Below are 27,140 nucleotides of genomic sequence, written 5' to 3' on the forward strand. Positions count from 1 at the left end.
ATATATACATATATATATATATATATATATATATATATATATATATATATATATATATATATATATATATATATAAAATGAGAGATAATTCATACAGGATACATGATAAATAAGTGAAACTGAAATAAAAAAAAAACTATTTATTCATGATTATTTATTAAGATGATGAAAATTGCTGTTGCCATTTTGCAGCCCTGGAACTACAGGGGTGTGAGCAAATAATACACAGCTATTCTGACCAGGCACCGAGCTCGATAGTCAGCACAGCCAGCTCTTGTTGGCTGCTGGGCACGGACTAGCCAGTCACACACACTAGAAATGGACAGAAACTAATTGCTATATGGAGGTAGTGAATATAAAAGTTTTAAACTAGCTGTTGTAGGTAGATAGACAACTAAACAACATACATAAATAACCTATCACAGTATTGTGGGGCCAGATACAAACGTTGACACCGGATGGCAGGCACCGTAATTTAAGCTTTAAATTACTTTTCCTATCACTAAAATGTTGCTGTCAAGCAATTAAGTGCTTAAGTGGTGAAACACTGAACGTGCGATAATGTGATTTAGGTTGTAGTAGTGCCGGATTGTATATCACCTCTTTTATGTGCAGGAAGTCCTTGGCATCAAAGGATATGGCAGTGCCTGCTACAGGGACGTCTTCATCCAGAGCCCCACAGTAGCTGACATTGGTCCTCACAGCAAAGGCCACCGATTTCGCCTGTGAGATGATGCAGCATGTTCAATGTGTTTTAAATACAAGACGACATGCAAGTTTTGCTTCATTGAATTCAAAATGCATGATGCGTTGAAACCACTGTAAAGATGCACAAGCTGCACAAGCTCACGATATGTGGTGTAGTTATTATAAATCTTGTAAATCGTCCACGAGGTTGAAATGTGGTCCTTTGACTAGAGTCAGTAATAGATACTTTTTTTATGGCATAATTAGCAGCAATTATGCAACTGAAAAATAGCAGATCTTCAAGCTCACAACTTGTAGATCTGATTTTTGAATTTAAAAAAAATTATAACGTAAATCTAAATATAAATCCTTTGAATAAGGCTTAAGTGGTTAAATAAAATGTTCAGTTCATCTTATATTTACTTATTTTCTTGTTCATTGTTCATTTGTATTTATTGTGTTGGAAGATCAGTTGTTTTCGGTGAGTGATACTTTCAATGAAGAAGTGCGAATTAAGGGCGGATTCACACTATGGTCCCGGGTGCGCACCCTGGACCACTTGGCTGATGTTGTGATAGTGTGAACGTTGCGTATCGTTCCCCGAAACGGATCACCGTACCGTACCCGAGACCGCCTCCGGAGGTAGTCTCGGATCCGGATCATGCGTATTCGGGTACGGAACGATGCAATGTGAAGCCATCCGTACCAACAGGACGAAGTGGACTGCTAATCATATATCATTTATATATTTTTATAATGACACATTATTTTAGCTGGGTTATACCTTCTCATAGTTCTACTTGAATGTTGACAAGAAATAATAATCCCGCTAGTGTTTGAGTAGCGCGAGCCGTGAAAAATAATAAACAAAAAACACATGTGTAGCGAACGCGTATATCTTCCTATAATCCGAGTCTTGGGTCGTGGGTCGTGGTCTGTGGTCTGGCAGTTAGGTTTCGCTTTCGGTTTGCATCCTGCAGTTAGGTTTCGCGCGACAGGACGTGCAATAACCCCAAGTTTGCAACTACTTTCGCCTGCGCCCTTCACCGGGTATGGTCTAGTAAGGATAAATATACTAAGGATTAGTCCGTGACGTCACTGCTAAAATACCAAGGATGCGTCCGTGACGCCAATATCATATTAACAGAGACGACGTTACATTTCGAGGTTTCAAAGACCAGTGCACACACTGCTTTGGTTGTGTATTGTTGATCTGTTGTTATTATAACTCAAGACAACGTCAGGAACACAGTCAAACTTTATTATTCACTCTAGACTCTGACAAGTGACTTTTCTTCTGTGAATTACATTCTCTCTCCCAAAGCCCCATAGTCCACAGCGCCCCCATGAGGCACATATTTACCATTACTGTTAAATGAAATGGTCTCGACTGCGGAAGAATCTTGGCCAATGTGAATACTGGCCAGCTGCGAGAGGCCAATCGTACTCGGGAACGGTTTTAATCAATCGGACCCAGTCTGAATCCGCCCTAAGTGTTAAGGTTGAGGCCTGACATACCTTGGCCCTCTCCAACTGGACGGTGGCCTGCTGTTCCCTCTCCTGTTCGCCCCCCTCTTTCTCCTCCTCAAGGGACACATCCGAGTCGGATGGTCGGCTTGTGTAGGAATCAGCTGAACCCTAGAGAAGAACAGGACAAAACAAGACAAAGGAAAATTAAATAAACAAGACTTGGCATGCCTAGTTCAGCCAGACCGTGCAGACACAGCAGGTTTTCCAAATACAACAACAACAAAATAATTCACCTTTAGAGATTACAATGCTGCTGACATTCTAGGGCATTACTAATACTTCAGGCTTGGAGGAAGGTCTGATGTGCTAGGGTTAGGTTTAGGGCTGAAAAGGCGGACCGATTCCCTGGTCATCAAATACCAACGCATGCATAGAAGGCTAGCATTTGGAGACAGTCCCTGAGGTTAGGAGGTCGGGGTTCGAACCCTGGCCGGTACCCTTGAGCAAAAAAAAAAGCAAAGCGACATACTAGCGTCATGTCCAGGGGGTGTATTTATACATCAAGCTGCCCTCACACTACAGGCACTATGATACTATTATCATCTCACAACCTTTGCAACAGTAATGAGAACTCAACATCTGATTGATTCCAGTAATGTTATAACATTTGATCACCTGGTTGTGCACACAGCCCCACTTCCCAGGTGCTCAGTGCTGTTTTGACTACCACCGACGAGGTTGCTCCTGTGTGACTGCTGCCTGCCTATCTCCCCATTTACTTCAGCATTACTTAACATACATGTAAACATGTCAATCGAAACCCAATTTCATACATGTGCGCATTTAACAAAACATCCTGCACACTGCACCTCATGGGCAAATGTGTACTGTGGTGCAGGCTAATTAGTTGTACACTAGCTAGTAAGGGCCCAGAAAAGGAGCAAGTAAACCATAATGGCTGTGGTAAATACTGCCACTAACTGCTGTTTCTAAAAACTATGAACTATGAACCTTAATGACATCTATACATTTACAATAAAACTCACTGCAAGCAAAGTCATTGAGACCATGTCATAAACTGATGGCTCTGTAGGTAAAACAAACGCTGAGATATGACTGCATGCCACGCGCCCTCTTGCACATGTGTGTTTCAAATGGGGAGGAGGTCAGTCTAGTGGCTACCCAACCGAAGCCCGGACACATGTTTATAATTTCACAAAGTGTCAAAATTAATAAAAACGACAGGCTACTACTGGGTCTGTGTGTTACTTGCTGATTTACATGACAACGCTCTCCGTTGTCACTGACAATGACATAGTGTGTTCATGGGAATTGGTAAGGGTACGCATTGCGCAATATGTGACTTGCTTTCAGATGTAAACACAACTGTAGTGAATGATGGAGCATGTCAAACAAAATTAGTCTTTGGGGAAGTTTACAACTATCGAAAACCAACATTGCCTACATTGATGACCATTACCGAAATGTTAATATACTATTATAGGCCGTCCAACTAGGCAGTCAGGCAAAAAAGAAAACACAAGACAGGGTCTTCTATGTGGATCTTGGATTTCATGTGGCCAGTTTATGATGTCAGCTATCTATAACGTCAGTATATATGTATATGTATGTACCCCATATTAGGGCAAATTTCCAGCCCAATCCGACCTCAACTGAATCTAAAATTAAAGTTCTAAAAAGTAAAACATACGTATATACATACGTATGTATATCATGTATATACAATACTCAGAGGAATTTACTTCCTTGGTCTACTGGCAGTGTACACAATACATTTGGTGCTGATTGGTCCAATGGTTTGCAAAATTTGACTTGGAGAGACACAGTCATACAGACACCCATTTGTAGACAGATCTGCCTCACCATAAGAAATTAGGTATTTCCTTGGCCTACTGGCATGGCAGCACACAAGACATTTGGAACTGATCAGTCCAACGGTTTGCGAGATTAGTCCCTGGACATACAGATAGACAAGGGTGAAAACAAAATCACCCCCTTGCCTTTGGTCTGGCTGAGATAAAATGAAGAATATATTAATGTAATCACAGGAAACGTAATGTAAACATCAGAAACTACGATCAATACACAAATTCCAACACTTACTGTATCTGCAGAAGAGCATAAATAATGGATCTACAGTCAGTGAGAGAACTGAATCAGAGGATAACGGTTTCCCATTTTGAGTTGTGTCTTTGACCTTGTTAACAAGGATGTTTACATGTACACAATAATCAAAATGATAACTTGTAACAACCAGGTTATGGCATAAAATGCAATTGATGCATATTATATTTATTTTAACTGCCCAAATACGGACATGACACGGTATTGACATCACAGCATTGATGTCATAGATGACTTATAAATAAAATGTCCTTTTCAGTTTATCTAGCTACAACGGAGTGGATTTTTAGATTTTATAATTATACCCTAAAGAGAAAGGTTGTTGGTATCAGTGAGGATAATGAAGACGTTCCGTGTTTTGGTGATATCCCTAATTGTAGCTCTCCTGTGCTGGTACCCCTGTCAACATGTGTATTGTTCAGAGCAGATCTTTTTTGGTCCAGGTCAGTCTACTAGGGACTGCGGCCCACGTGACCAAAACCAGGAGCATGACTTGACACAGCACAAGGGGGTGGAAGAATGTCCGTCACACATATCATATAATTTCGGACAGGAGAAACAGGGGCCAGTTGTCTTAGAACAGCAGCCAGCACAGAAATTACACCAAGGCAATAATGAACAGACTGCAAATCCAATAGAGGCTGAGATAGTGGAGGAGGAAGTCCAATCTGAAGAGGTACCTGTGGCTGCTGCTGAGCCAAAGCCCCAGCCAGACCTCCAAACTGACTTGGACCTCCACAACCACGGCCATGACCAGGGCCAGGACCAGGCGCCTCCAGCCTCTTCCACACCCAACCCCACCCCAGCCACAGACACAACTACTGCCCAGGTCCAGAGCTCCACAGACTGTCCAGCTCCACCTCCAGCAGAGCTCCCCAGCTACGCTCCACCTCCTACGCAACCCATCTCGGACTCGACCACACATTCAACTTCAAACCCAGCAAAGCATCAATACACAGCTCCCTCACATAGTGGTAGGACAGACCACACAGACATAGAGACCCAGTCAGGGCAGGTCCCCAGTTCTGGTCCAGAAGTGGAAGACCAGATCTCTCTGGTTACTGTGGACCAGGAGCAGCATCAGGCCCATGGGCTGTCAGATGATCTGGACCAGGGTGGCGTGGCCTCCCACACACAACAAGATCAGCAGGTAGTGGATGCCAGTGTGGGGAAGGAAACAGACCCCTCAGTGCCCAGTAAAGAGGACATCCCCACCTTTGACGAGTGGAAGAAGCAAGTCATGGAGGTGGAGAAGGAAAAGATTCAGTCTCTACATACCACAACCAATGGCAGCCCTCACCCAGTGAGGAAAGTCCAGAAAAACTTCAAGAATAACTATGCCTCTGTGAAGTGTGGAGCCAAGGTACTCTCTGCTAACAATGAAGCCAAGAGCATCTCAGCTATTCTAAAGGAGGACATGGATCTTTACATGCTGAATCCGTGCAGCAACAAAATTTGGTTTGTCATAGAGCTCTGTGAGAATATTCAAGTAAAGCAGCTGGACTTTGCTAACTTTGAACTCTTCTCATCCACACCTAAAGACTTTCTGGTGTCCATCAGTGACAGGTATCCAACCAATAATTGGGTGAAGCTGGGTACATTCCATGGACGTGATGAGCGCACTGTCCAGAACTTCCCATTGGATGAACAGCTTTACAGCAAATATGTGAAGATGTTCACCAAGTACATAAAGGTTGAGCTTCTCTCCCACTTTGGATCGGAGCATTACTGTCCCCTCAGTCTCATCAGGGTTTTTGGCACCAGTATGGTGGAGGAGTACGAAGAGATAGCAGACTCCCAGTATCCCTCAGAGAGACTGGAGTACTTGGATGAAAACGATGACTACCCACCTGGTTACCAACCACCTGAGGATAAGGCTGCTAAGAACCTGCTTCACTTCACCACCAATGCCATCTCAAACATGCTCAACAACATTGCTACCAACGTGCTGGGGCGAAAGCCAGAGCTGGACGGTGGAGTGCACATAGAAGCCAATTATACAACAGGGGTACAGAATACGCTTGAGGGGAACTCATCAGTACCTCTCACACCCACACCAACTGCAGCACTGTGTGCTGATACAACATTGGAGACAACAGAGGCTGGACAGTCTGTGTCCCAGGAGGTCTCTGATGTCTCCCGAGTGTCCTCATTTAACTCACCGGAGGAGAGACAGATTATCACTCTTGTGGAGGAGGACGAGGAAGGGGAGGAGCCCAGGCGGTCCACAGTCACCCTGATAGAAGAAAATGAGGGGGAAGAGGAGCAGATGAGAAGGGAGACGAGGAGGAGACGTAGGGAGAGCCAGGTGTACTGTCCTCTGTTGCGCAAGTCGTCTCTGTCGTGCATGGCCACACTACCGGAGCTGCTGCATCAATGGTGCTCTGTCCGGCTGTCCAAGGAGAGGCAACCCAGCCTCAGACAGTGGAACATGCACGCTCAAACCTGCATGCCTCCTGCTCACCTGCACACCCCTGCACCTATGCAAACACCTGTCACCGCCCCCAGCATGTGCCCCCAGGAGGAAGCCCTTCCTCTCACAGAGAGCGTCCCAGAACCAGAGATGGGTCAGATCGAGGTCAACACCCCTGCAGAGGCCCACACCATGAGCGTGCACCCCATCGATCACACCCCCGACTCGAACACAGACATTCTGCTTGAGCTCAGTAGAACCACCACCATCCCTACTCACAGCCTCTCATATGCCTCCCTGACTCTGCCCACCCAGGAGGACAACACCCTACCTCACATTAAGGACGCAGCCCTGAACCCTGACCCCCATCCAACCCTCCAGGTGATACCAGTTCCAGAGATGCAAAAGGCTAGCAGTGTCACCCTGACCCTCAGTTCAAACTCTCCCCTTCAGCCTCTGGCCTCTGAGACGGCCTCTGCAGACCTCCTGGTCTGTCCCATCAAAGAGCAGCCGGTCCAGCAAATACCCACAGCCATCAGGCCTGCAGACATGATCCCCCCTCCCACTGAGCTGCCCACAGCCATCCCACAGCCAGACTCTCACACGGACGGGCTCAGGTCAGGCTTGGACAACTCGGAATCACAGATACACGGCCCCCAGGCTTCCCAGAACCACAGGGAGCAAGTTGACTTGTTCACCCACGCCAGAGAGCCCCATCAACGGGCAGACTCGGTGGATGACCTGCTTCTTAGCACAAACGGCAATGGGAATATCCACCAGATCTCTACAGACTTGTATGCGGAGCTGCAGAGTGCCGTGGAATATAATGGCAGGGGGGCAGGTAATGGGAATGGCGGAGGGCTGCTGAACACTGGAACTGCGCATGACTCAAGTCAGAAAGAGAGCGTGTTCATGAGGCTGAACAACAGGATCAAAGACCTGGAGATGAACATGAGTCTGTCAAGCAGATTCTTGGAGGAACTCAGCCAAAGGTACCGTAAGCAGATGGAGGAGATGCAGAAAGCTTTTAACAAGACCATCATTAAACTGCAAAACACGTCCGGTATTGCTGAGGAGCGGGACCAGAAGCAGACAGATTTCATTCATGTTCTGCAAAGTCAGCTGCAGAACATGACTAAGCTGATGCTCAACCTCACCGATACATTGGGCCAGCTGCAGAGAGAGGTATCGGACCAGCAGAGCTACCTGGTGGTGTCCCTGGTCCTGTGTCTGTCTCTGGGTCTTTTGCTGTGTCTGAAGTGTTGTCGCAGCTCTTCTCCCAACCCTCACATGAACCCCGCTAACCTGCCCAAGAGCAACCATTATCCCAGCCACAAGAGATGCTTTACTTATCATGATATTAGTCTAAAGCTGACCTGTCTGTTTGAAGTAGGTTCAGATGACTTGTACATTGTAGAACCAGTCAAGGTTATGCCTCTGAAGCTGTTGGACCCCTCCACTCTGCTCACCAATGGGGGCCCCAAGGTCAACAGCTGCATCGACCCCTGTGCTTCACAGCCCCCTCCTCTATCTCTGCCTTCCCCACCTCCCCCTCTGCCTCCCAACACCTTTGTAGAGGAGGTGTCATCACTCTCTCCCTCCTCCAAGGAGTTCCCGTCGGAGACCAGCAGCTGTTGCTCGTCCACCCACTCCGAGGGTTCCTCTCCACACCTCTGCAGAGGAGGTGTCGTCGCTCTCCTCCTGCTCCTCCAAGGAGTTCCAGTCGAAGATGAGCAGCTGTTGTTCGTTCACCCATTCCGAGGAGTCCTATACCAGCTGCCTGCCTCCTCCTTTCCCCATCTTCTCCTTGGGTCTCTGCAATGGCCACACCCTGCCCCTCCCCCTGCCTCCCTCCAAGTCTCATCAGGAGAAACACTCGTTGAAGAGGCGGAAGTCTCGGCAGGCGGAGCTGCATTTCTCCTCCATGCCTGCAGGTCTCCATGCATGCAGGGGGTGGCGTCGGCTCCATGCCAAACCTGCAGCAGCTGATGAAGGGAAACAAGGAGATCAGTGTACTATGATAGCTGTCCAATAGGCTTGATGCATGTGCACCCTCATTGGATATAGTCTGTGATACTCATGCTCTATTGTCATCAAGTTGATGTCCAAACCCGGAAGAAGGGTGTACTTCCGGGGAGTATGCGCTGGGTGAGCAACTTTCATGGCAGGGATTTTCAGTTCACACGTCAGAAAATGTACTGTAGCTCTACAGTCTGAATACACAAGCACACACACAAAGTGTCTGACACACCACTGGTGCGTTTCCAAATGTAAACACCTTTCAGTCACTTATACGCAAGCTCCCAGTCCCAGTCCCAGACCTACTGGTCCCTGTTAAGGAGCAGTTGGTTCATTCTCTTAGGCAGAGTATTTCATTGCAGTAGACCTCAGCTAACACAAAGAGGGAAATAAACACATTAAAATCTAAAGTGGAGTTTTTTCTTTGCTCTAATCCTTTGTTTAATGCAAGCTTCCAATAAAAGATAATGTAAAACAAACCAACAACAATTTTGTATAATGACACTGCTGTGGTTAGTTTACTAGAGCAGGATGAAGTAGAACATGGTCCAGTTCTAAGTGACTTTGTCAGCAGGTGTGAGGCCTCACAAGACCTGATTTGATATTTTAGATGTAACGCTCAACCACCCACTTCATCTAGGAAGTGGGAGCTCTTTCTTAGGAAACTTTTTTTATATTGACAAACAAAATTCTCACTATTTTAGAAATATTTTATTATTGATCGTATCCTTTGTTATTGTATTGTATGCTGGTATGGACATTCCAAAATCCCTCACAAGAACAAATGAGTGTAAGGTGTAAGGTGTAGAAAAAACGGTCCAACAACAGTTGCAAATCAAGTCTGTTTCACTACGACCATAGGGTTTAAGTGGTAAAAGGCAGGTGCTGAACTTCAATGGAGACAATGATCAAAGAATAATAAAAGTTTGCGCACTGTAGCTCCCTTCAATGACTTTATTTTGGCACCACCCGAGTGAACAATGTTTCGAGCACACTGCTCTTCTTCGGACTGACAATCATAGGGGAGCAGCAGGCTGACCTGTACCATTTGTACCTGATTACAGTATGCTGACTGAGAAGGCAGACAAAGTCTGCAGGGATACATCTCATCCATTTTCAGTGGAGTTCCAGCCACTCCCTTCTGGTGGGACTCTGACTCTGAATGACAATATATTGATACTGTTTTTTCCTGCATAGGCCTACTGTTTTTGCCTGTTTTTGTCTGCATTCATTGATGTCCTAACAGTCATTTAGATGACAATACTATACTGATACTGTATTTTTTCACTTATTCTGTGTGTGTGTGTGTGTGTGTGTGTGTGTGTGTGTGTGTGTGTGTGTGTGTGTGTGTGTGTGTGTGTGTGTGTGTGTGTGTTTAGATAGGGCACTGCGTTGCTTGGCATATTTAACGCCGCCTCTTCTTCTGGGATCAAAGACCGCCTGATCAAAGTCGGCCGACCAGCCGAAAGAGCTCAGAAAGAATGAAGCCAGTGGAACTAACGTCGCGTCACCAGGCTTTCTAAATGGCCTCGTTTTTGTTACGAATTGACCAGCATGATCCGGTCTAGACCCTGCCTACCCTAGAGCCTGCTCACTAATATCCATATCCAGATGGCATCTACTTGTAAACAATAACAAAAAATCAGTGGACACTGACAGTTATCACATGTCAGTATCATGCATTTTATATTGCATTCTCAATGGCTTCAGCCCAGGGACTTAACTATTTTCTACTACAATGTACAAATATTTAAACCTTTCAAACTAACCAAGATTATTTTACCTAGATGATATACGGTGCATAATAAAGATCTGAAATACATCATTATATAACACCTCAGTAACTCTCAGTAATTGAACCAATTTTGTGTAATGCTAGGATTAAAGTGTCAGATTAAAGCAATAGTAATTGATGGATAAGTAATAATATGACCATAGATTTATAGTGAGCGAGAGAGCATGCTTACTATGGTCAAGGGAGCTTTGGTTTTAGCAAGAGAGAGACCATATGGTCCATTAAAAACGGTTCAATGACTACAGTGTCCAACTACGTGTGTAGGAAATTGACGTTTAAAAAAGCATGAGCGATAATTAACATTTCAAGAAAGATTTTAGGCTACATGAGGAAGCAAGGCCAATTCCACCTGATAGCCTCTGCATCCCATGATAATGACTGAGGATAATTATAAGTACATATTATTCTGCTCCTGTAAATGGTCTCTCGCTGATCTGTTTCTTAAGCAGAAAACTGTTTGCTTCTCTGTTCTTTCGACTGATTTAAATTAAGATGCAATATCTGCCAGCCTGCAGATGGTAGGGGGATATTTTCTCAAGCCCAAAAACCTAGTTTCGTGTGCTACTGCTTACAGTCACCTCTTGCACGAGTATTAAATACTTTTCTGCTACAAATGAAAACAGTCACATACGAGCACCTTTACCGCCAAGGAGGGCATGTAAGAACGACTCTCCCACTGCCTATGCTAGCATGTTATGTACATTTTATTGCTGGTAATGCAGTGAAAATATGGTTTTATAAAGTGCTATACAGCACAAGAGAAATGATAACACAGTTCAAGTAAGTTCAATAGTAAGTTACACAATTTGACATAAAAATCCAATCTAAATAACATTCTAAACATTTGTGTTCAAGAAAAATGTGTCTAAGTAACAACAACATTTTGGGGTACTGGGGATGAGGTGGAGTCTGAAGAGGTGGTTCTTTAAACTATGGTGGAAAATTGGGAGTGAGTTTGCAGTTCTTCTGACTGCTACTCTTACCTAAAATACCCATTTTGTTTTAGTCATTCTAAAACAAAAGTCACTAAATTGGAAGCATTAAAGCATCCACTGTTGTAGTAATGTTGACCACAACTACAGTGAACATGGGTCTATGTGCATGTGTACGTGTGTGTGTGTGTGTGTGTGTGTGTGTGTGTGTGTGTGTGTGTGTGTGTGTGTGTGTGTGTGTGTGTGTGTGTGTGTGTGTGTGTGTGTGTGTATTTCCATACGTCCCTAGGAGGAATCGGTCCCATTCCATCACTATCAGAAGAGCTCTCTCCCCCTTCCCTCACCCTCCTTATTAACGAGTCAGTGGCTGCTGGGTGTGAGAAGGGGTAAAAAAAAAGAAGCCCTCCCATTCATTGGGCGGGAGGGTGGGGGGCGAGCGAAATGGAGAGAAATAGACCAACTACAAGATATAAGTCACTTTCGTCAAGACTGCACTAGTGCTATACCCCCACCCCCCCCCCCCCGCACACACACAAACACATGCATGCACACCGAAGCATTGCAAGGCAGTTGTTACAGATTCAGTGCTTCCCAGCATCACATTCAGCCTGCCTGCCTGCTGTGAGGGGGTGGATTGCAAGGGGGGCCAGGGGGGGACGCTATTTCAAGCCTCCTGACGAAGTTGGTTGCAAGACATTGGCTGTGACGACCGCACATCATCTGTACCGCGCAGCACAGTGGGGGCTTTAAGTAAGGTCTCACTCCGGGGGCCACAAAGGCAAAAGATTACAGCTCTTTTGTTCTGTCCACTGGTAGCAAAGTGAACGTGTCAATGTGATGTAAGCCTCTTTTGAGGAGGAGATTAAATGTAGGGTAAGTGATTTTCTTTGGTTAAAATAAGTGTTAAATAGCTCTATATTTTGATAGTACTCATTGATATAGAGCATTTGTTCAGTAACAGGAGTCTCCATGTCTCTCCCGCTCTTTATTAAACAGAAAATGCATTTTCAGGTTGGCATAACAATTTTATTCAATCAGGATAGAGAACTCAGTCAGGATACAGATTAAACATGTGAAATTGGAAGTGATGAGAAATGGGCAGACAAAATTGCAACTGGAACACTATAAAAATGAAGCTGATAAATGCGTACCTACCTGAAAATGTATTTTCTGTTTATTAATGAGTTGGAGAGACCGGGAGACCTGCGACTTAAAAAACACTCTATAGCAATGATTACTATCAGAACTAGGTACTAGGAATACTTCAAACACTGAAGATGATAAGGTTTGATCCAACCTTTAATGCGCTCACACTTTCTACACTACCCAGGAGAATGTCTGAAGGGCCGTTCAAAGTCCGTAGATGGGTCTGAACGTGCGTCAGGGGGTGAGGGATGTCTTGCGTTCTTTATGGACACATGCAAGGTCGCTCACGTTAAATCCGTTGGAATTATGACGTTGAGGCGTCGTACACCTATTAATCCACTAGATGGCAGTTGCGAGCTATTAAGTGTTGGGAAAAGTGTTGCCATGTCCGCTTATTATAAGCGACTTTGGGCTTATTTTTCTGTAAAGTTGCTTGTAAACAAACATTGGTGGTTGCGGTTTTATTAGGGCTTGTTTCTAAAGTGTAGTTGCTTATTTGGGCCAATTATTATTTAAACCAGTGATTCTCAAATATATATTGTAGATCTGCTATTTTCATGTGATGTGGCCTAGTCGATTCTTTTGGGCTTGCTTTCATAGACCTGATTGCTTATTTCTCTCACAAAACCTGGCAACAGCGCTAACATGAAGCTAGCATTGTAGCATCTAGCCAAAACAACGTAATAAAAGACACAAACTAGTCCACAAACTAGACAAAAACAAGGGTTGTCTACAAAACGTGAGTTTCGACCCCTACTGCACTGTGCTATATTATTTGTGTGTGTGTGTTTAGGGAATGGCTGGGTTCATTTTTGTCACGGACCGTGGATCGACGGGTCGGGTATTGGTCTAAGTAATTAAGTACATTTACTCAAGTACTTCCACTAGGCCTGTCCCCGACTAAGGATTTGTTTAGTCGAATCTAATTGGCGACTAATTGCCAATAGTCGACTGGCAGTTTTTTTTTGGGCCAAAATACATTTTATTTCAAAGGGCCAAGTCTACACAGTTTGTTTTGTGTCTCCAGCAGAATTTCTAGTGTCTCTATCTCTCTCTGGAAGAGGTTGCACATGAACTCTGCAGCCGCACTGAGGCGCTCCAACACAAACAATACCAATACAAAGACGAGGAATAAGAAGAATAAAGTGGAAGTTACGTGTGGTTGCAGGTGTAGACTTGGACTTTTTTTTTTTTTTCGACTAGATTCGAGTAAGAGACACGCAGTCAGTGGTGTGTTCTAGTTTTTTTTTTAAGGTATACTATGATTATTCCCTGCCTCCCACACGCACGGCATGCGCGCGTCTATAATTAATTAAATGTAAAAAATTTGCACGCGAGCTTCGCACGAGTGTGTGGCCCACAAAAATATTGCATGTGAAAATTTTCCACGCGCGTGTGTTTCTCGCTCTGTAATGTCTGTCTTGCTCTCGTTCTGTCTCTCGTACCACTCTCGGTTCCTTGTTTGTTTTTGTTGTTGGCGCTGCCTGTCTCACTCTTCCGGGGCTTTACCTGCTGGGGCCAGTGTTGCCATGTCCGCGTATTATAAGCGACTTTGGGCTTGTTTTTCTGTAAAGTTTTCTTGTAAAATGTTGGTCGTTGTGGGTTGCGTTTTTTTGGGGCTTGTTTCTAAAGTGTACTTGCTTAGGCTTGCTTCAAAAAATAGCGTAGGTTTTAAGTGCTCATGTGGCCTAAGTTGCTTCTTTTGGGCTTGTTTTCATAGAACTGGTTGCTTATTTCTCTCGCAAAATCTGGCAACACTGGCTGGTGAATGAAATCACAGAAGACTCGTCCCTAAACACACTCGCCCCGGGTCTAATCCGGCGGCCTCTGTCCGCGAAATGAATGGGGGCGAGTGTGTTTTGGGGCGAGCGTTCTGGTTACCACCGGAACGCTCGCCCAGAATCGTTTTTTTTTACTCTCTCTCGCTTTGCTGCCTGAGCCCTGAGCAGCACAGTGCACGTTAACGCCAGTCAGTCAGCGCCGTCAGTTAGCGTATCAGAGCGTATCAGCGTCTCAGATACGCTGTTTTGAACAGTTTTTGAAGGTGTACGGTGGCGACGGAAAAAAATCTCAAGGTGTACGACGTACACAGCATCTGACGGTAGAACCCACCACTGCACGCAGTCGACTCGGACCCCCCGCGACTAACCAGTCGACTAGTCGACTTAGTCGAGGTCAGGCCTAACTTCCACCAACGTGGGTCTTTTTTTGGAGAAAGAGGGCCAGAGGAAAACTTTTTTTTCCTTATACTGCCAACGGGCGCCAAGGGTACTACAGGCAACGTACACGTCGGCCTGACGGTGGTTCAGCTTGTCCTTGTAGCAGCTAGAGTATGGTCTGATCCCTGAGCTCATTGGCAGAACTACCGTACCACGATCTGTGTCAGACTGTGTGTCTAACGTACTTCTCCCCATGATATCATGTACATTAAAGCATATCCATCACCACCTAGAATATTGTCTCGATCTCCTCTTGCCTTATCAATTACTGATTGATCCAGAACAGAGGCAAAGACACATGCACAGCGCAGGAGGAGGCCCCTGTCCCTCGGGCCCTGGGAGACTCAGGAGAAGGCTACCACCCATGATGGCCGATTACAGTCAGTGCAACCTTCTCGATTCACCACATTATGTAATGAAGTAAAAATGTAAAGTGTATTTTCACAGATGGGCTGTCTGCTTAGTCATGTCCAGAAGTGAAAGCGCTTTCGGGGATATGGTCTAAAAGTCCCTCAACGTGCAATTCCAATTTAGGGTTGATTGGATGTTGTGTTTCTGATGTATGGTGTCTTTTGAAAGAAAAAGGCCCCTCCTAATAATTCTGGAAGCTAATTACAGGCAAACAGTATGGAATATCAAAACCCTGTTTGATGCTAACCCTGAATCTTTGGTAAAAAAAAATATATGTTTCTGCAACATTTGATTTGGGGTCGATTGGACGATAAGTTCATGACTTTTGGTATTTTCTGCAAAAGAATCTGAATGACACAAATTTATCATATGACTCCAGAGATGTGTAGCGATTTGGGTGAGTTTTGATTGATTGTATGACAAGTTCAAGAGTTATAGGCCAAAACGGACAGACAGACAGACAGACAGACAGACAGACAGACAGACAGACAGACAGACAGACAGACAGACAGACAGAGGATTTTACTGTGTACGGTAACTGCAGTAAACCAACAGACAAGGGAATAACACTCCAATAGTCAAGGATATGCTTGTCATATACTTGCTTCCGTTTCCAAGCCTGTGCACAGAGCTCACATTGGCCTCCGGGCTGCCTACCACACACACCGGCACCTCCAGGATTAGTAGCCAATCATCACCCCTCACCCCTCCGACCGGGCCTGGTCACATGAGTAGTGTTACATAAGGGGCGAGGCTGATGTGAGCCCTCAATGGCCGCCGCTACTACTGTTACAACCAATGACATCAATCAGTGGCCTTTGTTATTCATCGCCCCCGCGCTGCCGATAACCCACTGTTGTACTGTCATCTACAAGTGCTCTTTATCTGACTGTCTGTCTGCCTTCATCTGTCATTTGATTTAAACACGTCTCTGCATGTCTGTCTGGTGGCCTTCCTTTTTTGACTTTGAACAAATTCTACCTGAACACTGCGCAGTGTGATTCTCCATGCATATGGCCTTTGAAAATCCAGATATGTAGTTGTATGACTGTGATACACAGTATTATATGCAGCATGGTCAATCCCAGCTATCATTTTGATACAAAGTTGTTGTTGTAACAACAAAGTTACATGTAATTCAATTCAAAATAGTAAATAGTAGAAAACAATGTCACAGAAGTTAAATGTGACGGCAATGAGGTATGATGATGTAACGCAATGAATATGATGTGCAACTCAGCACAAAAATCTAACGTTTACATTGTGAATGTGTGTGTGTCTGTGTGTGGGGGAGGGGGTTTATGGTCTTCCCTGTGATATACTGACCAAAGCAGAGAGCTGTGACGCCTCATATTGCTTTGTATATTGTTAGATTATCCCAGCAATTAACTCCTTTGCAAACACCATAATTCTAATCGTGGGTTAAGCCATTCAATCCGGGAACGCATCTGTGTCATTTTAGTCTTTGGCTATTAAAAAATAGCAGATATACAAGCTCATAGCGTGGCACTCGGTGCTATGAGCTATGAGCAAACATGAGCTTGTAGATCTGCTATTTTTGTGTGCCACTGATATTATAGCAACATGAGTTTAAAAAAAAAATAAACTGTTAGGATTTAGAAGACATTTGCAGAATCCCCAGAAGCAAAGATTTGAGTTAAATAATGTCACATAAAAAGAATATATATATTCAAAGATTTGCAGAAATTGTCATGATTTTTCAAAAGAAAATAGCAGCTCTACAAGCTCGTAGCGCAGCACTCGGTGCCACGCTATGAGCTTGTAGATCTGCTATTTTTGAATAGCTCAAAGTATAAAATAATGGTTATAGCAAAAAAAATCTAATGACACAGTATGTGGTCACGGATTGAATGGGTTAAATAGTAAATGGTGCATTTAACATGGTGCATAAAGCAACAATGTGCATTACATTCACCCACACATTCCCACACCTCAGCCCTAACTGCTCATCGGGAGCAGTTAGGGGTTAATTGTCTTGCTCAAGGACACTTGACACTAACCTAGGGGAGCCTAAAAACCTGATGCTTCCAGATCCAAGAAGCTTGCGTTACACATTTGTTTCACAGCTTAAAGGGCAAGACCACTTTGGTAGAGGTTTGGGTTGTGTAGTTACCTTGCCATGATGTAACTCCAAAGGTGGGCAAGAAATAAAAAATAATTGCTCCATTGATTAGAAATTGATAATTCAAAATATGCTCCTCATTGACTTACATTGTACGGTAAAACTGCTCTCAAAGTCACTCTTTTAGCACAAAAACGAACACAAAACAAAGTCGATTCAGACAATATAGAACATCACCATACCCAGTACTGTTTTTTTTTATTATAAAAATGTCAACTTCCTGTTGATTTTGCCATTTTTAATAAGTAGAAAACCTGGACTGGATCGGCGGATCCGGCTCCAGATCTTCAAATAGTAAAATCAACAGGAAGTTCACATTTTTATTTAAAAAAAAAAACAGTACTGGGTTTGGTGATGCTCTATATTGTCTGAATCAGCTATGTCTGGGTTCATTTATGTGCTAAAAGAGTGACTTTGAGAGCTGTTTTACCGTACAATGTAAGTCAATGAGGAGCATATTTTGAATTATCAATTTCTAATCAATGGAGCAATTATTTTTGATTTCTTGCCCACCTTTGGAGTTACATCATCGCAAGGTAACTACACAACCCAAACCTCTACCAAAGTGGTCTTACCCTTTAAACGTAGTTACTCAATACCGCCCCCATCTGGCAGAGTCAGGTTAGGGGGAGCCGGGGATCAAACCAGGAACCGTCCGATTCCCAAGCGGCCGCTCTACCTTCTCCGCTACTGCCACCCAATGAAAGTACAATGAAACAGAGGAGAAAGTCATGTATGGCCGTTGCTGCTTATACAGTCATGTACAATTTTGATGTTGTAGATTCAAATCAAATACAGTGTTTAACAGCTGACTACTCTCAACTGACTGTGATCTGCAAAATAAAATGTAACGTGTCGTGAATGTAAATTCATGCCATTGTTTCATTATTTGTGCTGAGAATAAATCATATGGAACCTCATGGAATGTGCAATGTTTATAACAATGTATTTATAAAAGATTCCAAACCACTCACATGGCGTATGGGGTCAAATGCTGAATCCATTAACAAGATTAACCCTGGCATCGCTATTTTTGGCAATTTTTTATGGAAATTAAAATAATTAGCAGAGCTACAAGCGTGATGCGAAGCTTGTAGATCAGCTATCTTCGCCCTTTGTCTTAAGATAAAGCATATAGGGCTTAAGTGGTTAAATAGTAGTGCTGTACATGCTGCAGTTATCATGCCCTCGTCAGGTTGTCACTTATAACAAACAAACCAGTATGTACTGTCATGTGGGGCCCAGCTGTGTCAGATGAAGGCATATAGAGATGGATGTTGGTTGACAAACGCCATTTGAGAAGCCTATAGCCATCCATTTGGTAGCAGTACTGATATGATTCATTAACCCTTTTCTAAGTCATTTCATCTTATGCAAAAGCTTTCTCGCTTTGAGCTATCTAGATGCACTGGTGATAACAGAACCACATCAGACCTCAAGTATGAAATAACCACAAGGAGCAGCAAATTATGAATAACAGTCTGTATAGGGTGATACACTGCTATTTGCTACAAATGGGGTTTCATCAGAGAAAACGTGGGAGGCGCTACCTGCACATATTATAAAGCCTGTCAGCCAGGCTGAGTGGATCTGCCCTCCATTTTCCTGGGCAGCCAGCTGGTCTACGCTCCCACTCCTGCAGACTCAGCCATACTGGAGGAAAAACTGGGCCTCAGCACAAATGTTTACTTAACAGACGATGGCACAGTCTGTCGATGGCACAGTCTGTCGTCCTGGTAGACATTGCCAGATACTCTGCTCCACACAGCCCATTAACACCGTCCATGCACACAGTACAAGCATGAGAAGAGACAGCGCAGCCACACCAGCATGGTAACACCTTATTAGCACTAGATTAGATTATTATAGTACATTTAGAAATCAAAGATGTGTCTGTATTTCTGGCATTTACCATATCCCCATACTGTATGTTGCAGTCAGCTTTAAAGAAAATGTGTGTACCCCCACCCCTATCTCTCATACACATGCAAGACAAAGCTCATGGGAGCAAGTGAGGAAAAAAAGTGCTTACAAAGGGCTGTTTGACATGTGGATTAGGCGTGATATATTGCTTAGAATTGCTGCCCTATTCGCCAATTTCTTCTACTGAAAATCCGCTTCCCCTTGCACAACCATCTCCTCCAATTACTGTCTCCAATGACACTTTCACGTCAGAACATGGATTTTGCATCATGATAACTCATATGAAGGAGGAAGAAGCATTTTGACGGAAACAGTGTTATCTCATTAGTGAGCTCTTTCATGGGAGGGTTCTTCCCTCTACAAGCTAGACGTGTCCTGTAGGCCAGTCAAGAGTTGAATGTACATTAATGACAGACCTAGTTATCAATTCAAGAAAATACACACGTCACAAACAGCAGTCACCAAATTTGGTAGAAGATGGCTTGACTGCAAAAAAGAAAAAGCTATAAAAATACGTATCAATAATTTAATAAAAAAATAAATAGTGAACTGTGCAACAGAAGATGGGAATAGCACTAAGGCTTTCAAATCAATCTGCCCAGGAGTACGGAGAGGATTAATGCCTTTGTCTGGGGTTCCTATAGGCACCCGTGGTAACGATCTATTCAGAGCCATGGGAGTCTTTCCTTTGATACAAATAACTGTTATTTACTGCCTCATTACAAATGAAATCTATATGGAGACTGAAGAGGAAGCCACACCTTAGACCCAGAGGTGTAAAGTAACTAAGTACATTTACTCAAGTACTGTACTTAAGTACAATTTTGAGGTACTTTTACTTTACCGGAGTATTTGCAATTGTCTATACGTTTACTTCTACTCCACTACATCTCAGAGGCAAATATTGTACTTTTACTCTACTACAATTATTTGAAAAGTTACTTTGCAGATATAAATTATTATATCATAAAACATACATTAACCACTTTAGCCCTATTTTATACCTAGGCTATTTGAAAATAGCCGATCTACAAGCTCACAACGCGCCGCATCGCGCCACCACACCTAGACCTACAGAGAACACCTCTCCATTAATGCTGGCTGAAAATAATGAAACACCTTTCTGGAAATATCTGGTTGCTCCACAGGGTATACGTGTGGTTTTCGTAGCACACAGCTAAATCTCCCCCTTCTGGCTCCATTTGTACATTCTCAGAATTTAATTAACATTCTGGATTTGACTGTACCACTGTGCTTACCACTTTCACCTGATCATTATAGGTGAAAATGTTCAAATGTTTTCTTTCTGAAAATAGGTGAGCTTGTAGATCACTTATTTTCAGCACTTGACACCGCCGTACGACAAAGTATAAATCAGGCTTGAGTGGTAAAGGGAGTTGGCTTATATTATGCATTTTCGGAGAAAATAAATTACGTATAAAAAAAATGGTGAACTACATTGCAAATATGTTTTTTGGAACTCTGCCACACTACAGTACTTTGGCCACATAAGCCTTCCAAGAATGTGAAAACATTGAGATTACGAGAAACGAAGGTGACATCATTTACCACCTCTTCACTTACAGCAAGAGGGAGAGAAGAATTCAGAGCACTTTAAAACATTCCTAAAATGACTCTCACGGGCACAAGCACACGAGCAACAGCCACCCCATCCACATCTGCTCTCTCTCTCTGTCTCTCTCTCTCACACACACACACACACACACACACACACACACACACACACACACACACACACACACACACACACACACACACACACACACACACACACACACACACACACACACACACACACACACACACACACACACACAAATACGCACACACGGTACAATGACGGGGTCATTAGTGAGGCTATTATCTAGGAGTGTCAAGTGGCCAGACTTGAGTCCATCGTGCCACACTCAAGCCTTATCTCTCCAGACGCCAAAGCTTGCTCTGCTTCCCAATCAACTCTCTCTCTCTCTCTCTCTCTGCTTCCTGCCTGCCCTCCACACCTATCAGGTCCTACTGACGCTAGAAGCACACAGAATCCTCCATGTCTGCAAGTAGGGCCATATACAGTCTTTATGAACTATGAAACTTCACCAGCAGGTAGAAGGCATGGTCATATACTACCATATTGGAACACACATATGCTGCATCTATTAATATCATAGATGTCAATACTCCTTATGTGTGGCGTATAATACCTTCATGTTAACATTTAGAAATGAGTCATGCAAAATCCTAGCATACTGTAACATAACAGATCATCCAGTACTCACAGGCAGAAGATTGCTGGACTCCAGTCATCTCGCAGAAGTCTTGGACAAAGACTCACTTCCTAAAAAGTCCAACACTAACAGGCCAATGACAAGCACTGATAGTCAAGCACAAGGCCGCTAAAAGCCTCAGATACGTTGAACTGAAATACCGCCAATACAGCACTAAAACTGGGTTACAGCAAGATAGACTGTGGACATACAGTACTGTAGTACTCCAATAGCCTATCAGCTAGACTAGAGAGTTTTGTTTTCATTGCCAACCTTGGATGTTTACCGCCTGGTTGTTTTGACGTTTTGGTTAGGTCGCCTTCAGTTCTAAAATGTTTATACGTGAGAAAGCTTTCTTGTGACTTTAAATATGCAATCCGTGACTTACTAAACAAGTTACAGATTAATGTTATTTTAACCAATCTGTATACGTTAAATATACAATATAACTAGCACATCAGTGGTTCCATTTTGACCCTGGTGTCAGGTAGGGCACCTGCTGGTTGACAAGTAGTACTGCCTGAAGCTCACAAGCGCAATATCTCGGCTGGCACAGGATTTGATTCATTTGACTGCTGACTACAGTGACTGACACAATCTGCTCCATCTCTGATTTGCCCGAGACATGAATGAACTGAAGAATCGGAATTAAAGACTCCAGCTTTATTGACATGACTTCAGAACCAGTGACTCTCAATGCTTATATTTCACATATGATGAGAAGTGATAGATTTCCCACCAAAATCCTAATTGTCAAGAGAATCAGACAGAGAGCATTAGCCCATTCAATCCGGGAATGCATTTGTGTCATCTTAGATTTCTTTGGCAATTAAAAAAATAGCAGATATACAAGCTCATGGCGCAGCACTCGATGCCGCACTATGAGCTTGTATATCTGCTATTTTTGAATAGCCAAATAAATCTTAAAATGACACAGATGCGTTCCCGGTCTTAATGGGTTAAGGGAAACAGACAGAAAAGTGTTGTTAGATCCCAGCTCTTTGGGAATCCACACTCCATCCTCCCCTCGTAACTCTCCTCTCCTCCACCCAGCAGCCAGCTCCTACACACACAGTAAAATCCTGAGTGTTAAAGCTGCAATCCATAGGTTTTATGTCCTACCTGGGATTCAAACCCAAGTCGCCCACATGAGAGACCAAATTTCTACCGCTGACTAAGACGGAACGCCCGCTTGGCCACTTTTTTTCTCAATGGAATTGGAAACCACCTCCAACCACTGCAGATACGCTAGTTGTAATGTATTAGCGTACTCTACCATACAGATAGCTTCAAACTGAAGGATTTCAGTTTGAATTTAAATCATAAAATCATTAGATCATTGGATCTCTACTTGGAAATTGTAGCCTTTGGTAAAAAAAAGGTCCTACTTGGTTGCTATGACTCAACAGAGTGCATTATAGCTTAGCAGGTAATTATTTCCTCACCAGGAGGCCGGAACGGCCGAAGGCTGAGGATTATGCCGGGGGACCAGTGAGGGTCCTCACTGGCAGGAGAGTCAGTAGGATACAACAGCAGTGACAACACAAATGTGTGTGGGGATCAATTGGCATAACTAAATTGGGGAGAAAAAGGGGGTAAAAGATGATTGGCTACTCTAAATTAAAAAAAAGAAAGAAGAAAAAAAAGAAGTATCAGTTGGCTATGACTGCCTTCCAAATTTTGCAGGCCCTAGGTAGGCAACCTGGCCTGGCAAGGATCTGTGCTCTTTTCTGCACTTTTCAAGTTTCTAATACTGTAACTAGGGCTGGGCAATATACCAATATTATATATTTTACTAGACATCAGCTGGGATGTTGGATGGTAATATTGTGACATAATATGGCTTAAGATAAGTGTTGTCTTTTCCTGGTTTTAAAGGCTGCATTACAGTAAAATATTATGTTATATTATTTGCCTTTGCTCACTTATTACTTTTGACTTATATTCTTTAAAAATCATATTGTGTAAATATTTAGCCATCCCCATAATATTGCCACAACCCACAATATCGATATCAAGGTATTTGGTCAAAAGTATCATTTGATTTTGCCCAGTCCATACTTATAAAAACAGTGGAAGAAAGTCAACTATACATCACAGATAAATGTCTGATTGGAACAAAGTACATTATTTCTCTCTGCTTTTACTTCAGCTAAGAATAAGTGAAGACACTTATATGGATGAGAATCACTCTCATGAACACACGCACACAAACAGTGAGTTATACTTGGATTTGCGGCATGTCTCATAATCAAAAGTAGCAGATCCACAAGCTCACAATGTGTGTTGTGAGCTTGAGGATCTGCTATTTTTGGTGTGTGATGCTGGCACACAACCAAGTACTATAAGTCACCCTTTAGGCCATACAGAACGATGGAAAAGCAACACTGTCCAGATCAGTAGATGCTCAGGTAGATGGAAGTGGGCATGGGTTCCTCTTGTTTGCATCCCCAAGTCTGATGCCTGGGGAGCACCCTACAGGTTGGAGCATAGAGAGACTTTTAACAATGAGTCGAAAAACAACACTACGGCGCGTTCTCTTTCTGTCTCTTGATTATCAAACACACATACATGCACGTATGCATGCACGCCACGCACACACACACACACACACACACCCTTCCCCCAACCACTTCTGACTCCCCAGAGGGAAGCAACAATGTGCACAATGAATGTACACAAGTGTCAATACATCCTTTCCCTACACTGTTTACACACACACACACGCAAGCACTCATTTTTGTGCTTGCGTGTGTGCGTGTCATTAAGCATGTACGGTAGGCACCACACACACACACGACACAATAGAAAAAGCGCGACTCGCAGGTATTTCAACCCACACCCACTCACCGCTTCCGAGTCTTCGAATCCATGAAGGTACAAATTATCGTACATGGAGGAGTGATATTCCCAAAAGCACCTCTTGAGAGAATGGACAAAAGTAAAAGCGACTGCCGATCAACCAGCTTTCGATGGAGGATGGATGGTGAGGAAGGGGGCTGGGGGGGTTTACAACCCTGTCCCCCTCTCCACATGAAGGTAGGCAGAGCAGAGGAGACCCCACCACGGGAGCAGATGAGAAAAGTGGAGCCCGTTCTCTTTCCCCGAATAGACAGTGAATTGAATATTATCACCCCCGAGCTTCAGAGCCTAACGAGCGTTGGTTCCCATTATAAGGCAGCCTGGTTGTCCCCCAGAGGCAGAGCAGACCTGGCATTTTATCTGCCTTCCAAGCACACACACACACACACACACTCACACTCACTCACACACACACACACACACACGCACACGCACACGCACACGCACACGCACACGCACACACACACACTCTCTCTCTATCGCTCTCTCTCTTTCTCTCTCACACACACACACACGCACACGCACACACACACACACACACGCACACGCACATGCACACGCACACGCACACACACACACACACACACACACACACACACACACACACACGCACACACACACACACACACAGCGCAGGAGCCAAACCCTTCCTCCCGCACTGGGTGATGACAGAGAAAGGGATGCAGCATGCTGATTGGCCAGGGGATGCTCCAGTCAGCTTGGCTGGCTGTGAATAAGGAAGAGGAGAGAGAAAGCACACACACGGGAGGATCTTCAGCTCCACCATTCTCTGCACTGTGGTGTGGTCCTCAATGGTATCTGTTTTAAACACAGTTTCACTCCCAGCCCGTCAAATACGAGTACCTGTTGTACCTGTTGTAACCGTCTGTCTGTCTGTGTCCCTTTTGTGGCCATATGGTAAAGTGCAGTGGTAAACGTCTATGGAGAATGTGTGGAGAATGTCTGAAGAGTGCAAACTGACTGAAAAGTGGACTGACTAACTAATCAAATGGCAGGTATGGGTAATTTGCCAAATCAAGCTTAGACAGGGGTCGCCTTGGCAATCAATTGGCTCATTTGGGCCATGGCCTAAGCCTTTTCTGCTGGTTTTGGACAACTGCCTATCCGACAGCCTAGCACTCAGCCGAGCGCTAGGCGGTCGGATAGGCGGTTGCCCAGTCCAAAAACGGCCGACCCATCATTCACCCAGATAACACCCGGACATAGTTGAATGTCTCAGCGATGATAAACATTATACTGAAAACATAAAATAAGATCTTGACCTGCTGTTATCCCTGCTCTGTTACAACACCTCGGTTTTGTGTCATTACATCTTCATGTACACACAGGGCCCATAACTTCACCATCCATCTTCAGATGTTGGGGCTATGGCAGAACTGATGATATACAACGCAGTGAGAAAAGGGTCAAGAGTACTCGAGGAGATCTGAAGATCAGAACCTGACTTTGATCTAGTAAGGCTCTGATGATTAAACCATTTATGATTGAATGTAACAGTGCCATGAAGTGGAAATAAGAAATCCTCCAAATTAAAAGATTAAAACAAAAGTGCTCCTCGGAGCACAGGTCTCCACCAGGTCAGGTAGGTTATTGTGGGCCAGTAATGTTCGGAATTCGCTAATCAGGATGTAATATGAAAAATCAGAAGATCTGTTTTGATCAATTGACTATAGAGATAATGTTTACCGATTTGCCGTGATGTTTGGACACGATTTGTAGGAGTAATAAACGGAAATAATTGGACATCAACTAATACCGCCATGGTCACTCTAAAAGGCTTCTTTTGGTCCTGTAAAAATTGTGCAACACTGCCCTCTTCTGATAAGGAATATTACAGCAGGTAGACAGCTTAAACAAGCCCCTTTCTTCAACATCATGGTTTAGTTATTATCAATCCAGGGCTCTGGTAGAGGGGTAAAGACAATATATTAAAGTGAAAAACAGATATGTCTTCAAACGTCAAATTGAGATGTGACAGCTTTCCTGAGGGGGCAGACCTCATGGGCCCCTCAATGCACTCTGAGGGGTCCAGCAACTCTAAAATGGGGCAGGGGGGGGGGTTATTCTCCATTATTGATTTGCTCTGTTGCACTGGCCTCATCTATCTATCATTTGCTTTTAGATATTTAAAGGATTGAAAGGACTTAAAACAGGAAATAATGACAGGTCCTTTTGAATGATTTTTCCATAGCTTGTGCAAGCAAGAGCGCTAGAGGCCAAAGAACTCAGAAACTTTTAGCAGCATCCAAATTTTAGGAATAATACATTATTTGTATTAGAATCAAAGTCCAAAGATGAATATGTCATCAAAACTCTAATTAGTAATGCTTATTTCTCAGCATGAATCCCCTGGACAGCACAGCATTTGTATACTCATCTACTGATATATTTTTATTGAAGGGATAGCCCCTTGAGCTGCAGCACCTCATTTTCGAGGGGGTCCCATACAAACATGAACAACAGACATAGACACATACAATACAAGTATACAGATACATTTAATACACTCATCATATTAAAATGCCACTCAATTTGGATTTGTGGCATTTCTACCACAGTTGGTATTGTATGTGAATGGACAAAAAGCTGTCATGTGTATCTTATGCAGTGGGAAGGGATTCGTTCATCTGGAACTAGTGCTTGGTGCAGATGAGAGTGATGGGGGTGAGGTGGAG

At 43.7% G+C, this 27,140-nt stretch overlaps 2 protein-coding genes across 6 annotated transcripts in view; one reads left to right on the plus strand and one right to left on the minus strand.

Moving 5' to 3' along the window:
• LOC308073866 (voltage-dependent L-type calcium channel subunit beta-4-like) overlaps nucleotides 1–27,140 on the minus strand; it is a gene marked incomplete at both ends in the record, with an annotated part of 54,498 nt that overhangs the window by 13,963 nt on the left and 13,395 nt on the right. For 3 of the 5 annotated variants that reach the window (XM_080413067.1, XM_080413066.1, XM_080413065.1), the window contains 2 exons: nucleotides 601–723; nucleotides 2,206–2,325. In XM_080413067.1, the coding sequence (XP_080269193.1) occupies nucleotides 601–723; nucleotides 2,206–2,325 (243 nt within the window). Of the gene's footprint in view, nucleotides 1–600; nucleotides 724–2,205; nucleotides 2,326–24,432; nucleotides 24,478–27,140 lie in introns of those variants that run through there. The other 2 variants (XM_080413069.1, XM_080413068.1) reach the window with 1 other exon arrangement.
• On the plus strand, nucleotides 4,643–8,704 carry LOC308105779 (SUN domain-containing ossification factor-like; the record flags this gene model as incomplete). Its single annotated transcript, XM_080456706.1, has 1 exon — nucleotides 4,643–8,704. One exon carries the CDS (start codon nucleotides 4,643–4,645, stop codon nucleotides 8,702–8,704), a length of 4,062 nt encoding a protein of 1,353 aa, XP_080312832.1.

Source organism: Gymnoscopelus braueri, assembly GCF_963280865.1.
Source record: "Gymnoscopelus braueri genome assembly, chromosome: 18".
In the NCBI taxonomy this organism is placed as follows: Eukaryota; Metazoa; Chordata; class Actinopteri; order Myctophiformes; family Myctophidae; genus Gymnoscopelus; species Gymnoscopelus braueri.